Source organism: Hippoglossus hippoglossus, chromosome 3 (assembly GCF_009819705.1).
Source record: "Hippoglossus hippoglossus isolate fHipHip1 chromosome 3, fHipHip1.pri, whole genome shotgun sequence".
Taxonomy (NCBI): Eukaryota; Metazoa; Chordata; class Actinopteri; order Pleuronectiformes; family Pleuronectidae; genus Hippoglossus; species Hippoglossus hippoglossus.
Genome location: NC_047153.1, coordinates 1269543 through 1285217, shown reverse-complemented (window position 1 = coordinate 1285217; position 15675 = coordinate 1269543). Strand labels below are relative to the sequence as shown.

Sequence of the window (15675 nt, the reverse complement as noted above, 5' to 3'; positions counted from 1 at the left end):
TCAGTCAGTGTCAACAAGACCATCTCTTTATTTTTGATGTATTTATCTTTCAAAGTAAAACACGACACTAAAATAATTATAGATTGTAGAGAGCAATGTAAACACACGTCTCTCTAATAAATATGTTTTGTCAAATTATGCAATTTTATTTGAGTGCAAAAGTGGGGCAATGTGTTTATGTGTGTGTGTGTGTTTGTGTGTGTGTGTGTGTGTGTGTGTGTGTGTGTGTGAGACATACATTGAATATCAAGGACATTTCACACACACATCATTGAATATATCTGGGGAATTGTTTCCTGTTCAAACACATTGTTCATTCACACATTCTTCAAAAAGGCCTAAAATGAAAAATCTTAACAAATCGTCAGATTCATTTTTAATATTTTTGGGAAACTAGTTTTTTTTTTTAAACCACTGACAGGACAGGGGCCCTTCAGGAGCCAATCAGATTAGAGCTGGAGCCGTTTTTCTTCATGTCCTCAGAAGGCTGTTAAAGGTAGAACGGAAGTGACCTGCAGGTGTTTCTCTTGGTGTTTGTTTCTTCTTTGAAACGAACGTATCCTCCTCTTCAGTAGAAACACGTGATGAATAAAAACACAACTTCACGTTAACACACCTCTAACGCGTCTTTTCATATTCACGAACTTTTCACGCCCTATTCTAATTCGTAGCTCGCGATCATTGCAGGAAAACGCAGGTCATCCTCCTGCGGAACGTGACAGTTGTGCGCAGGCGCAGTGCCCTGCTGCTGCCGTGTTGATAAACTCGTCTCTGTCCTGTTCTTTCGTCGCCAAGTGGAATAAAATGTGATTTCACGCGGTTTTGTGGACGGAGCCACGTGTCGGCTGGATTCTTCCTGGAGCTGTGGATCCGGTAAATGTTTGAAACCGTCACTTTAGCGGCAGCGAGTAGTTCGACTGAGAGAACCTGTCACGAACCTGCAGCTCGGTGCTAGCTGCGTTAGCATGTAGCCCCGCAGCTGTCGGGATCAAGTTAGCTAGCTGGATTAACGCTAGCTGCGGTTTGTTGAAGTCACCGGGCTAAGTGTGGACGTGCAGCCGGGTCCCGACACCCGCTGCCCGGGCAGGTGCGAGGCCTCTGCGGCTACAGTTAGCATAGCAGCCGGAGACGCAAGCTAGCACAAGGTAGCTAGTGTTAAATCATGGGCTCGAATAAGTTGGATTGACTCCGGAGTGCGAGCGGAGCGGTTTGTTTTCAGTCAGGTTGTTTCATGGAAACTGCTTCTATCCGCAGTGACATGATCTGTTAGCAGCAGCTGCTGGTGTGTGTCTGCAGTGTTGGTGTGTGTCTGCAGTGTTGGTGTGTGTCTGCAGTGTTAGCATCTGCCTGCTGCCTCCTCGGGTTCTTCGCGGACAAACGCATAGTTTATAGATCCCGAGGGAAAAGTCGTCATCCAGTAAAACACGAAACAGTCGAACTCAAGAGCAGAAGAACAAGCAGAGGTCCAACTGAGTGAAGGACGAGTCACTGCAGGGAGATGAGTCTCACTGACAGAACCACTGTTGTTTCATCAGGGTGTTTTCAGACGTCCAGAGCCTCCGGATAATCTCCTGATGCTGTCCTGTATGTGAGAGGCTCCGGAGTTTGTCCTGCCAGCCCCCTCGTACGAACTCCGAATAAACTCCTAATGAGCCCATGTGAGAATCCAGTGAGAGAATGTGAAGATTTCTGTTGTTTGTTGTGTATCGTACAGAAACACACACACATTGTTCAGCTGGAGTACGACTCCACCTTTCCATTTACAGTCTGTGAGAAGACGACCTGAGAGCAGTGAGGTGCTGGTATAAACCAGACAGATAAACATGGGTTGATGACTCTCGATATGATTTTGTTCCTCCATTATCTCAGATGAATGCGTACTAGTCAGCACAAATACATCTTTTAATTTAGTGTTTGTGTAAATAAGCTCATGGAGATACACCAGGTTTCTCCGTGGCTTTCAGGACACCGGTGTCCACTGTGGAATCGTGTGGGACAAGACCAGTTTGAGCTGATTTTCCAGCTGCGTCACGTGGTGTGTTCTGCAGGGTGACTGATTCGGCGGATCGTGCAGCCTGTCACTGCACATTGTGTCGTACCAGGCCTCAGGTTGTGGCCTGGTCTTGGTCTTCTGGCTGCTCCCAGCACCAGGAGCCACACCCAGCAGGCTGGTGTTCAACAAGGCTGTGTTACCTGCTGTAAAGTAAACACTGGTTCATGATTAGCTTGGGCTCTCAAAGTCACCTGACTGACTCGGCCTGCTGAGCAAGTCACTGACCTGAAAGCCTGCATTCCTCAGACTATTATCTGCTCGGGTGTTCGTTAATATTTCAGTGTAGGAACCCAGTGCAGCCTCGGCATCATCCCAGGGTACAGACACACGTGGAATAGGCACCGTGTCAGTCCTGCTCTTTGGAGGCTCAGCCACAGACATATTAGTGTTTATGTTTCCTGATGTTACATCTTTTACTGAATAAACAAAAAACAATCTGTTTATTTTCTTTATTTCTATTATTTGTAAAGTATTTGTATTTTCTTTGTATATTTATTTATAATGAAGTTTAACGTTAAATTGTAAAACATCAAGCCTCCAACACATCATAAGGATTTGATAATGAAATCATTGACAATTAACTATAATTATCGTCTAATAACTATCAGTATTGGCATCAGCCCCAAAAATCAGTATTAGTTGGGCTCAGACCGACACACACCAACAGTAAGGTGACACTTCTAGATTGTTATTAAATGTGTGTGTGTGTGTGTGTGTGTGTGTGTGTGTGTGTGTGTGTGTGTGTGTGTGTGTGTGTGTGTGTGTGTGTGTGTGTGTGTGTGTGTGTGTGTGTGTGTGTGTGTGTGTGTGTGTTTTTTACAGGTCTCAACTGAAACCATGCTGAAGTGGTTTTCCGGTGAAGAGGGAGAACCTGGGTCTGGAGTACGTTCACACACACGTTTGTCTTTCATTGATTAAACACTGAAGAGATCTGTGACACTGTTGTCAACTGTTCTCTAACAAACTGAAACAACTTGTCTTTAGTGTGTTTGTAACGCTTCATAAATCTATAGGACTGTTTCAACACTTTGTCCATCACGACATTTAATATTCATGATCCATTATTAAATGCGTGCCTCCAGGTGAATTCTGTGGCTTCAGTGTAGCAGTTTGATTTATTTACTAAAGAAACCCAGTGACGGCTCTGCAGTGTGTCTCATGTCCTGATGAACTGGAACGACTTGGCCTGCTGAGCACAGGACTCTGACTCACACAGAGCTCACACTTCCTGTGAGGGGGAACCACTGCTCCAGCTGAAACCCTGTTCACTCCACAGCAGACGTCCCTCATAGGTGGACCGTGGTCCGTAATCCGGACATGTAACTCATAGGAACTGTCAAATTTTGACACAGTGCTTTTTATTTGTATTGGCGCAACTTTTGTTGCCTTTACGGCACTAATTTGGCGACCTAGGAAATTTGCTAACCGATTGCATGTGTTGTTAATCATTTCACATGACGCCACTGATCCAATCAAATCTGTGAATTCCGATGAGGTTAGTCAAGGCAGTTTTATTTATAAAGCACACTTCATACTCAAAGGAATATTCAAGGTGCTCGACAGCAACATTTAAAACAACACAGCAACAAAATGATAAGAAATCCATTGAAAACCAGAAAGTTTAAAGTTGTTTTGTAAAACCTTTTCCTGTGACTGAAGCTGGCAGTGAATGCCCGTATTTCACTTTCTACAGCATTGCAATCAGATACCTGTGCGCCTGTTCCAACACCAGCTGGGTTCATGTGTTTTGTTGTCTGGCCAGAATGTGATTTAGTTTGGTCACCATCTCCTCCGCGTCCTCAGGGCCCGGGCTCTCCCCACAGTGCTGCTGGCGGTGGAGAACTTGCTGTGGAGGAAATGGCCGAGCGGCTGACCCAAACTGAGCTGCTTGTCACTCAGCTGAAGGAGATGATCCGAGAAAAGGATGCAACGCTTCGCACCAAAGACGAGCAGCTCAAGGTGAGGACAGCTTCCCCTCTGGAGTCAATAGGAAGGCGAATTTATGAGAGTGAAATCCGCTGTGTGTCCTTTTGAGAAGTTTACATGTTCGTTAGGCCCAGATCTCTGATTACTTGTGTCAGATAGGGACCATCTATGATCTGTGTGTATATATAATAAATCTGCATTTACATTAATTAAGTAAAGCATCATGGCTTGAGCAATATTAATAATGGTGGGATGTGAGCTAGCCATGGATCTATTAAGGAGGATGAGCCAGCACCTGAATCTAAAGGAGACACACGCAGCTCCCACATAACTATTTTACACCGAAACTAGCAGGTAAACGTTTTTTTAAAGTCTCTACAAGGAGTTTTTAACTGGTTATGAAACAGTCTTATTGTAATATTGCTGCCTCTTTATGACCTACAGCAGCAAATGAGACGCATCTATTCACGAGCTACGTGCTAGGCTGTTCCTCGCCAACTCCACATTACGATACACCACCTCATCACTATGCGTCCTGCAAACAGCTGTGTGTAGTGGTGTGGTTTGAAGCATTTCTCACATTGTGGGTGAAAGTAAAAACAACAGCTAATGAATAACCTGTTCTCTGGGACTCAGGTGGAGAAGGAGGCTTGTGATGGCAAACTGTCAAAGCTGCGTCTCCAGAACAAGGCCAAGGTGACGTCCCTCACGACACAGCTGGAGGAGCTGAAGAAGCAACAGGGAGGTCAGGTTACGCCAACACACGGCAAGAAGGTACAGTTACTGTAAATGGATGATTAGATAGATGTGAGATAGATTAATAGACCTGAGGATAACGTGAGGTTTATTATCCATGTGAATCCCTGCAGTGAAAGCACAAATTATCTGAAACTCGTCACATAAGCTGTTTTCAGACCTGCACTGAAATCTGGAACTTTTCCTTCCAAAAAATGTCTGTAACATGTCAGAGTGAGTCCATGTGAGGAAACAGCAGGACAATGTGTGGAAGCTTCCCAGTGAGCGAGTGGACATGTTGACGAGGTTTCTAACACGTGACGGACGTGAAACTGGAAGAACACAAACATCTCAGGATGAAGAAGAGGAGCCGTACACGGAGAAGACGAAGACGTCCACTTGGAAACACGAGGAGGTTCCAGATCTTTTGGTGATGAGGGCCGACGCCGGTGTGGATGAGCTGTAAACAACAACACTGATCTTTCCACAGCAGAGTTTATACGTCATGTCCGGCCCCCTGCTGCTCTACAGGCTCCGCCTCCTGCTGCTCTACAGGCTCCGCCCCTCGCCTGGATGTTCCCCACATGTTCCTGTTGGTGTGAACGAGTCGGACCCGACAACCTGCTGCTGCTTCACAAACACCAACTCCAGAGAAAGTCTGGATACAATTTTCAGACATTTTCTGGTGTTCATGTCTGAAAACAGCTTATGTCTCTGATTTTTCTCACACAATTTAAATCCCAATTCCATTTTAGACTTGAGATTGAAATGAAATCTACAATGTAAAGTTAATGTGTCATTGGTCTGTGATGTTACGGATCTTTTATTAACAAACGATCGGGAGACACAGAACAACATGAGCAGTCCGTGTGGTCGTCTGGGAGATGTAGTCCAACGCCTGTCATTTGATATTTGTCTTTAGGGCTCTTCAGAAGCAGGAGAGCAAGCCAGTCGGGGCAAGATTGTCTTACTAAAGAAGAAAGTTGAGGAACTTGAACATCAACTTGCACAAAGAAACAATGAACTGGAAAACAAGGTAATGCTTATTCAAGATGGATTCATCCTCCTGTTGTCCTAGTTAGTCGAAAGGTGAACAAGGTGCCGTGAGGAAATCCAGTGTCCAACTATCTCTCTCTCCTCTTCTGGACATTTCTTAAAAGCAGTCAGAGTTTGAATTCTTTGTGGATGTTTCTTCATTCTTTTTAAACCAAAAACTTAAATTTACTCCAGCGGAAGGAGGTGGAGTCCCAGCGGCAGCGAGGCGAGGAAATGGACACGATGCTGACGGAGAAGGACCGGAAACTGGCGGAGAAGGAGGCCTACATCGTCCACCTGCAAACGGCACTGGCAGGAGATCAGCCCGTCACACCTGCACCACAACAACAGGTCACGTACATAAAGAACATGCTGGGAACATCGTCTCATAACAGATTCAGGCTTCATCCACACTAATGCGTCTTTGTTTTAAATAGTGTACTTTAAAAAACACATCATAAGGAATCTCCATCTACTGGAAACCAGATGAATGAAAAAACATTGATGCATTTTAAAACTAAAACTTATAAATGTTGATGTAGCTGAAGGAATAACAGTAGAAGCTACATTCCAGGTTTTCAGCTATTTAAATTCATATCTATTTATATTTGGACATTCTCTTTGAGTCAAGTGCATGTGTTGATGCTCAGCTGTGCTGTGACTCCTGTAGGTGGCGGAGGACGGTGGAGCAATGCAGGAGCTCCAGCTGCTGGTGCAGAGTCTGACCAGGAAGGTGGGAGAAGCAGAGGAGCGCTACAGTCTCCTGCAGGAGCAGACGGAGAGCCTGAAGGAGCTGCTGGTCACAGAGAAGGAGCAGTACGGTCAGAAGGAGAACATGTACAAACAGAATGTAGGTTTTTAAATCCTTCAGGTGATTTCTGATTCCAGGCACAAACGCACAGAGATGCTTTGATTGTTTCCTGTATCTGTTTAACATCGATGCCTGTGCATCTGGTCTCTGATGATTGTTTTTTAGATCCAGACATTCAAAGACATCATCATTCAGAAAGATAACCAGCTGATAGAGATCAACCAGATGCACGAGCAGGAGCTCTTCAAGCTCGCAGCGAAGTCTGATGCCAGCGCCGACCTGGAGCAGGTAGTGACATCACTCACTTCTAAACCAATCAGGGAGGAACCTGTGTATTTATACATGCTTCTGTTTTTCTCTTTCTGTTGAGAGGAAGTGTAAGAGCTGCTCACAGCCATCACGTTACTGCAGGAGTAAATAATTCAGTGTCACTCATCACGTGACTCGAGCTGTTTTCAGACATGAACCTAAAAACTGGGTCCATACATTTTCCGGAGTTAGTCGGTCTCGTATGAAGAACGCAGCAGGAGACTGTCCGACTCGGTCACAACAACAGGAAGGGCCGGACATGACGTATAAATCAAGAGTCTCTCTCCGTCAAAAAGCCTGAGGGCGCTTGACTGGGGCTGCATAGCTTTGTGACAGGACTCTAGCCCCCCCCCCCCCCTAACCCCGGGGGAGTGCCATGCTTATTAACGTCTGTTTTGTCTCCTCAGCTTCTGAAGGCCCTCAAACAGAAGCTCCATGAGAAGGAGGAGGTGCTGCTGGGTAAAACGCAGGTCATCGATGTTCTCCAGGGAGAAGTGGATGGAAGAGACCAACAGATAAAGGTCAGGAAAGACCACATCTCTACGCTTGTGTATATAATGAGTTTTCTTCATTAATTATGTTATTGCCGTTCTAGATTTAAAATGAAACGTAATGGCACTTTCTTAACCCCATTGTTTTTATTATGTTCTCCACTGTTCTTCATCATCTTCTCTTGTCCCCGTAGGAGCTGATTGAAAAGCTCCGTCGGCTACAGGTTGAACGAGAGAGCTTGGCCTCCAAGATGGAGGCAGAGAAGCACGTGATGCGAGCACAACTTCGCGACCTGATGGAGAAACAGCAGGCAGAGGTGCAGCGACTGACTGAGCAGCATCGCTCACAGGTGGACCAAGCCCAGCAGGATTTCCTGGAGCAGCTGGAGGAGCTGAGGAGAACCTCGGTAGCAGCGCCACCTGCCAGTCAGGAGGCCTCGGGGATGGGAAGCATGACTGCTGATTCAGCCTCCATCCAAAGAATAGCTGAGCTGGAAGGTGATTGCCTTACATCATCCTTTCTTTTGATAAAAAGATTTTTAATCAGATTATATGTTCTGTGCATCCAAGGAGACACTTTCACCACATTTACCAGAAAACCAGGTCAAATACAACGATGTCATCAAACCATATCTTCAGAATACACACCGTCATAGCTGTATCCCAGATTTAGTAAACACAATCATAGAATGATGAGACCGTAACAAAATCAGTGAGATCTCTTCACCAAATTAAATTAATTTCTTTATTTTTGCAGCACAAGCAAAGCAAAAAACCGATGACGCCAGCAGATCAGAAGCCAAGTTCCTGAAGATGAAAGCTTGGTCGAAGTCTCGGATCCGACAGTTGGAGGAGGAGATGAAGAAAAGCCAAGTAAAATTAACAACTTTTTGTTCTCGTCTTGAGAAGCCTGGATGTTTTTCCCAAATTAAAATCAACCCGTAGTTTTCTGTCAGATGTATTGAAAAGGTCTTTTTTAAATGATCCAAAAGAAAATGAAGACAAATCTCAAGCTGGACTTGTTTCCCCAGTAACGTTATAAACAACATCCAAAAGCAGGAGGAAGTCTTCTAAGTAAAAAAGACCCATTTAAAAGATGGTTGCTCTGTCCTCTTCAGGCTGGAGGCGCCCCCCCGGATCTGACGGCCCTGCGGAGTCATATCACGGCACTGGAGGAGGAGAGGGAGGAAAACCTCTGGAAGGTTGAGCAGTACGAGGAGCTCAAGACAAAGAATGGTAACCAACCCGGAGCGGATTGTTCCCTGGAACTCGTGGTTAAATCTATGAGAAGAACTCTCAGAGTGCACATACCTCCACTGATCCGCCTCTTTATCATGCACATGCATAAACCATGTAGAAACATTAAACACAGGCAAAATATCCATTCTCTGATGTAGTTGAGAGGAAGAAGCTAAAAGATTAGAACGTTACGGTTTATTTATTTGACCTTTAAGCAGCTCTAGATTGACATTTGATCCAGATTAGCTGGAAATCCAAATTTTTCGGTTTGTTTTTGGTTTCTTTAAAAGCAGCCTGTGTAAATAAACACTAATGGTGTCTTTCTTGGACGATACCACATCCGTCCTTTAGTTGTTGTGTAATCTCCTGACAGACAGACAAACAGCAATGAACGTCCTTAACAAGGTGATAACGTCACTGGTAACTTTGATGTGATGATGAACTTGTCTGATGTTTTCTGTTAGAAATGCTGGAGGCGAAGCTGGTGGTGTATGAGGAGCAACAGAGGAGTCTACAGGCCGACCTGGAGCAGTTCACCAAGAGGGCCGCCTCTCAGGTCAGGGATCCACGACGTTTATCTTTTAATTCTCCTGCCTTCGGTTGCGTTGCCTCCTCACGGCCTGTTTCCTGCCGCTCTCTGCTCACAGGCCAGTGAGTCAGGAAGTGCTGATGACTCTCAGAGTCAGGTCTTGGAATGGCAGGAGATGGTCACGGAGGCTGTCAGTGCACGGGACCGGGCCAAGGAGGAGAAGGTGGCCATGGCTCTCCGCATCAGCCACATGGAGGAGGAGAGAGAGGGTAAGAGCTTCTGTTAGAGCAGTGACTCCTGATCTCAGGGTCGCAACATGGTCGAGGAGAACAAAATGATACAATTCAATATATTAGTGTGGGAATTTAAACCAGCGATGAGATCTGCTTTAGATCGTTGTTATTCAGCGTTAGTGAGAGTCACAGTCGGTGTGCACGTGAGTTCGTGCTTCATCGTGTGCAGCAGCCGGATTATACTGGTAGCTCGTGACTGGAGAATGAGAAGCTCCGTGCACATGGAAGTTCTGTTGACAGGACGAACGTATGTCAGACACAACTCTTCAGGGCGCTGCAGAAAAAGCCTGGTTCAGACTCTCAGGAGACAAAACGAGTTTCAGTTCGTATTCTGTCTCAACTCGGCTCCACCTCCACCATCAAACTTTGATTTCGTCTGTGTTGACCACTTGTCTGACTGAACATCATTTTCTTTTTCTTTGTTTGGTAACGGTGAGCGTTTGGTTTGACCCTGTGCTGCCTCCCATCTCATGGACCCCTGCCCCCCCCCCCCACTCCAGCCCCTGCTCCAGGGATGGGAGCAGCCACACAGAACAGTTTCCCATCAGTTTTGTGCATGCAGGCTCCTCCTCCACACCTTCAGTGCAGCTCCTGCTCACTGTACTTTCTGCAGTTCGCCTTCACGTTGACTGAGGCTGAACTGCAGGCAGTGCAGTGGCAGGCGGCACTTTAGACTCCGCCCATTTCCTTCTTCCTTTCTCCTGTGTTCTTCCTCTTTTCCATTCCTTCACCCCTTTGTTCTTCTGTCCTACTTTGTTTCCTTTGATTTCTGGTGTTGTCACACTAAAATAATAATAATAATAATAATGGTAATAACCTGGTATCAAATCAAACATGGTGTTTTTTTCTTCTGTGAAGGAAACTAAACTTGCACTAACTGGGAAGAGGATGACAGAGTTTCTGTGCCTCATGCAGACATACGACAGTCATGAATCTTTATGTGTTTGTAGCTTCACTTTGCAGAAGGTGGATAAAAAAACATCTCATTCACACCTCATGTTTTAAAATGTTCTAACTTCCTTTTCCTCACAAACCTACACACAGACAGAGTTTCACATTTTTAACCAATTCTAAACTGATTCATTCGGTCAGTGTCAAGTTCTGTGTGTCATCCAGTAGAACCTGCACTTTCCTTCTAGTTCCATGTAAACTCATTTAAATTAAACTACCTTAGCAAACCTTATTTATCATTAAAATAACACATTGACTCCCTGTATTTAGGGCTTTTGGAGCTGATGGTGAAGTTTGTTATAAATCCACCTCTTTCCTCAGTGAGTTACACTTCTGGCTTCTGACTCTAGGAGGTGCAGTTTTTCCATTAAAGGTCCATTAACACAAACACACACTCAGACAAACAGGGGTCAGAGTGCAGGAACATTTCGGCTCGCTGCTCTTCTTGTACCACGCCTTTGCACCCACGTTCAATTCACCCTCATTGTCGGAAAACATTCAAGTTGCCTTGAAACCAGAGAATCTCACGTGTCTCTGTCGGAAAAGTTTTGTTTGAATAAGTACGTTCATTATAGTGATGCTTCGCTCAGATTTAACATTTATTTCAGGCTCAGGATCATCAATCAGAATTGAAAGATGTAGTGTTTGGGATATTTAATGACGTCATATTGATCGTAATGGATCATCATTCATTATTAAATAAGAGCTAAATGTTTCTTCAACTAAATTAATATGAAGTGCTTGTGAAACTGGTGAATCAGCAACAAGTTGTCGACACAAAAGTCTCACAGCTCGACTGAAAACCCTCAGAGACGTAAACACTCTGAGCTGCCGACACAACAAACATCCTCTTTAACAGGATGTCGGTCCGAGTTAGTGACTCGTTTACCTTCTCATTCAGTCCAATCACTCCTAATGTTGTTCGTATTATTGTTGTTGCTGGATTTAAGATCATTAAAGTTTATCGGCCTGTTGTGGTGCTCTGATCTTTTAGAATGATGATGTCATACATGGTGTCAATCAGCTTCTAAGTTTGAGTTTACTATTTGCTCCAAACAGAATCTAAAAACAAACTTTAGCTTCAGTACCTGCTTTGCTGCTGCTTTGCTGCTGCTTTGCTTCTGCTTTGCTGCTGCTTTTCCATCAACTGGAACCAAGAACTCTTTGTGCTTGTCTGTTGTTATTTATAACCAAACCACAACCTTAAAGTTACTTGGTAATGACTTTGGGGGAAATATGATTAATTAATTACCTCCTTCTGCTTTAAAGTTGTCTAATATCACTTTATAAACTAATAAAACTAATGAATAACTGGTTTGGTTTCATGAATAATACTTTGTCTCTCCTGCTCTTACACCCTCCTGATATAATCCCTGCTGCTGTGGTCAGTGGAGGTGAAATATCCAGCGTGAGGCCGACCTGCTCTATTCTGCCTCAGACTTAGTTTACCTGTTTTCAGACATGAACTATATGTAAGAACATAAATGAGTCAGTTGCTCCGGACATTTTCCGGAACTTTTCCTGCAGCCTGCCAGTAAAATATCTGGAAAATGTCAGAGTGGACGTGTTGATGAGGTTTCTAACACGTGACGAACATGAAACTGCAAGAACACAAATATCTCAGGATGAAGAAGAAGGAGAAACACTAACTACAGACAATTGGGTCTTCAGTCCATGTCTGAAAACAGAAATGATTAGTGTAGATAATCTGATTGTCGTAGTGCATTTGCATCCTTGCTGAATAGAGCCTGTCTGAGCTGAACCCTGAACCCACACTGACCACAGCTTCACCCACTCAAAACCTGTTTCTTTTCCTCGCCCACCTTTCGCTTTGAGCTGCCTCCCTCTCCCTCCACCCACACACCTGAATCCGCCTGTCACAAAACAGATGGGAACGTGTTTTGTTCGGTCTAATCTTCTTGCCGTTGCCCTGCTTGCATCCTGTTCGGCTAAATGAAAATCCAAATAGTATAAAAGCATAATCCCCCCTCAGATCTGCACCCCTCTGGTGTCACTCTAAATAACTGTCTGGTCTCCCTGTTGAATCCTCAGCGAGGAAACGTTGGCTTTAAGTGTGACTCACACAAACGGGTCCTCTCCTGCCTCCCACAGCCTCTTCTCCTGCTCGTCTCCCACATGTTTGAATGCTGTTTCGTTGCTGTGCAAACTAGGTGCATGGCTCTGACCAGAGTGTTGCTTTGGAAGTGTTTCTCAGGACCTTTTATGCAAAAACAAAAGTGAACACATGCCTGGAGTTTGAGTAACTTCCTCTTTCTCCATCCTTGATTCTCTGTTCCTTTCTCGCAGTCTGTCTGGATGTAACTGTTTTCTCTTTCACCAAGTTTATTTGTGGTGTTGAAAGTGCCTCATCTCCCTCTTCATGGAAACCATCAAACACCATCTGTGCCATCACACTTCTTCTCCACTGTCCGTCTCTGTCAGCTCGTCCTCACATTGTCTTTCCCTCTGCCGTCACTCTGTCCGGTCCCTTTTATACCCTCCTCCCATCCATAAACACATCCTCAACCCAACCTCCCCCTTTCCCTGTGGCACAAAACTGATTGAGGATGACTGGTTCTTTCCTGGCTGCTCCGATCCAGCACTGGCCTCTCGGCAGCAGGAGTTGGAGGAGGAGCTGGCTCAATCTCGGGGGCTCGGCCAACACAGGGCCAAGAAGCTGACGGCCCCGGCCCAGCGAAGCCTGCAGGTACGTGCACACGCTGACACACAAAACCCTTTTTATTTATCTGTTTAATGAACAAGTAAAAATTAATTAGTTCATGATTGATCTAATTTATACAATCTCCATTTCGGTTTTCCTTTTAAACAGAGGACATTAAATTAATTAGGAAAGATCTCACAAACAGGCCAAGACAGTGGGATATAGATGTAATTTGTTTCGGCTTCATCGACTTTGAGGGACTGTTGGACCTTGTTGAAGATATGAGCTCCACTGAGCGACACTCGCGTTGTGTGTTTTGTTATCAGTGGATATTTCCACTGTTGTAGAAAAGTTGCACACAAATATAAATTTTAGGTCCAATATAATTCATGTTGACATGTGACAATAACTCCTTTTTTAATAAATACAAAAGCGAGTCTCATTTGCTGTCTTGCTCAGACGCTAACAATCCGATGTATGTTCATGAAGCGTAGAGCTGGAGTGGTTAGCTTAGCTTAGCGTCACATAAAGACAGGAAGCTGGCCAAAGAAAACCTCAGATCTATTTCAATCTGCACAAACAGAACGGTTTTAAAAACCTGCTCTGGTTGAGTAAAGTGTGTCGCCCCTGCAGGAGGACTTTGAGTTTGACGGACAGGTCCAGTTCCAGGACCCTCGCAGCGCCTCGGAGAGCACCACCCCGATGGAGGGGGAGAACATGGGAGGTTGGTGGCCCGAGTACAGTACCCCCGACACAGGTGTGAGATCCGCTAGACAGTTTACGCCGGCATGCACACGGTCATCTGCACATTACTTTGGGAAACTTAAGTTGCCTTCGGGTTGGTATTTTTGTTTTTACCATAAAACTCCAAACTTGTTTTACTGAGTGTTGGATCGTTTGTTTGCTGTTTGGTTCAGTTTGACTTCTCTTCTACGTGTTTGGGTCAAACTCTAACAAGCTCATCCTCAGTTCATTAAAACTAACTCTGGGTTTATTTATTTATTGAGAATTCATTCACTGGTCTCCATTGTGGTCTGTTGACAGTATTTTCTTTTGACACGTGCATGCTGGTTGAGCTGGCTAGTGTTTGTCTGGATGACTTCACTGAGTGTGTGTGAATGTATAAATGTAGGTGACAGGAGGCTCCTCGTCTGTGGTAAGTTGTTTTTCTTCATTGTTTGCATGTTCTGCTCATTTCAAGTTTTTCCTCATCCTGTTTTTGCTCTTTTTAAGTTGCTTCTTATCCAAAAGCCAAAAGATACATCATCAAATATCCAAGAAACAAAAGAACTAAAAGAAAAAATACACACAAAATGAAAATTATAAGTAGTTTTGTTTCAGATGGAAAACTAACTGATGTAAGTTTTGGTTGTTTGGAGCTAATCCTTGTTTCAGTAAATGAATCTTCACTTTCTCATAAGCTGTTTTCAGACCTGCTCTGTAGTCTGACATGTTCCTCACATGTTCCTCACATGTTCCTGACATGTTCCTGACATGTTCTGTCTGTGAGAACAAATGTCTGAGTCAGTGTCTCTGGATATTTTCTGGATCTTCTCCTGCAGCCTCCTAGTAAAATGTCTGTAACATGTCAGAGTCCATGTGAGGAAACAGCAGGACAATGTGTGGAAGCTTCCCAGTGAGCGAGTGGACGTGTTGATGAGGTTTCTAACACGTGACGGACGTGAAACTGGAAGAACACAAATATCTCAGGATGAAGAAGAGGAGCCGCACACGTAGAAGACGAAGACGTCCACTTGGAAACACGAGGAGGTTCCAGATCTTTTGGTGCTGAGGGCCGACGCCGGTGTGGATGAGCTGTAAACAACAACACTGATCTTTCCACAGCAGAGTTTATACGTCATGTCCGGCCTCCTGCTGCTCTACAGGCTCCGCCCCTCGCCTGGATGTTCCCCACATGTTCCTGTTCCATGTTCCCCGAGTCGGACCCAACAACCTGCGGCTGCTTCACAGGACAAACATTAACTCCCAATTTTCAGAAAAATGTCATGAGTCCATGTCTGAAAACAGCTTAATAGACTTGTTGCTTTTTCCTTTAATTCTTCAACTGTCTGTAATTTAATTCCACCTCCGCCCCGTGATGTCACCTGTTCTAACCTGCTCTCTGTCCTGATGACTCCAGATGGTTTGCGGTCTGTGGTGGAGGAGCTGGAGCTGGAGAGGAACCAGCTGCAGGAGCAGATCCTGAGTCTGGAGGAGCGCTGTCAGGATCTGGAGGATCGACAGCAGCTGCAGTCGCGCATCGAGGCGTTTCAGGTAACCTCACGGCAGCTCATCCAACAACACGCCATCTCCTAATCCACTATTGGTCGTGAAGATGTAGAGTAAATGCCGAGTGAATTGCATGTTTCCCCTGAGGACTGGGATTTTGTAACAAACCCTTCTAACACAGGTGACGTTTGATGTAGATGAAGATGAGCAGCCATATTGGGTCTCTCAGGTGTGTTGGGTCTCGTGTACGTGTGCGCTAGAGAGCACCTCTGGCGGTGGCGGCTAACGGTGTGGTGTGCTTGTTTAACCTTGGACACTTTGGTGGAATAACGTTTTAACAAGTGCAGCGATGTGTCGCAGACTCACTGGGTGTCGTAACCACACAGATGGTGAATATCAGTGTTTGTTACCA

The 15675-nt window shown here is 44.9% G+C and overlaps 1 protein-coding gene across 6 annotated transcripts in view; it reads left to right on the top strand.

The window, feature by feature from the left end:
- The first annotated feature begins 620 nt into the window (after nucleotides 1–620).
- LOC117778995 (golgin subfamily B member 1-like) overlaps nucleotides 621–15675 on the top strand; it is a 31095-nt gene continuing 16040 nt past the window's right edge. For 2 of the 6 annotated variants that reach the window (XM_034614903.1, XM_034614899.1), the window contains exons 1-17: nucleotides 621–873; nucleotides 2876–2935; nucleotides 3857–4012; nucleotides 4616–4753; nucleotides 5637–5750; nucleotides 5945–6100; nucleotides 6420–6599; nucleotides 6726–6848; nucleotides 7277–7390; nucleotides 7555–7858; nucleotides 8118–8233; nucleotides 8479–8596; nucleotides 9064–9155; nucleotides 9247–9398; nucleotides 12929–13079; nucleotides 13668–13791; nucleotides 15175–15308. In XM_034614903.1, the coding sequence (XP_034470794.1) occupies nucleotides 2891–2935; nucleotides 3857–4012; nucleotides 4616–4753; nucleotides 5637–5750; nucleotides 5945–6100; nucleotides 6420–6599; nucleotides 6726–6848; nucleotides 7277–7390; nucleotides 7555–7858; nucleotides 8118–8233; nucleotides 8479–8596; nucleotides 9064–9155; nucleotides 9247–9398; nucleotides 12929–13079; nucleotides 13668–13791; nucleotides 15175–15308 (2217 nt within the window). In that variant the 5' untranslated portion in view covers nucleotides 621–873; nucleotides 2876–2890. Of the gene's footprint in view, nucleotides 874–2875; nucleotides 2936–3856; nucleotides 4013–4615; nucleotides 4754–5636; nucleotides 5751–5944; nucleotides 6101–6417; nucleotides 6600–6725; nucleotides 6849–7276; nucleotides 7391–7554; nucleotides 7859–8117; nucleotides 8234–8478; nucleotides 8597–9063; nucleotides 9156–9246; nucleotides 9399–12927; nucleotides 13080–13667; nucleotides 13792–15174; nucleotides 15309–15675 lie in introns of all 6 variants that reach the window. The other 4 variants (XM_034614898.1, XM_034614901.1, XM_034614900.1 and 1 more) reach the window with 4 other exon arrangements.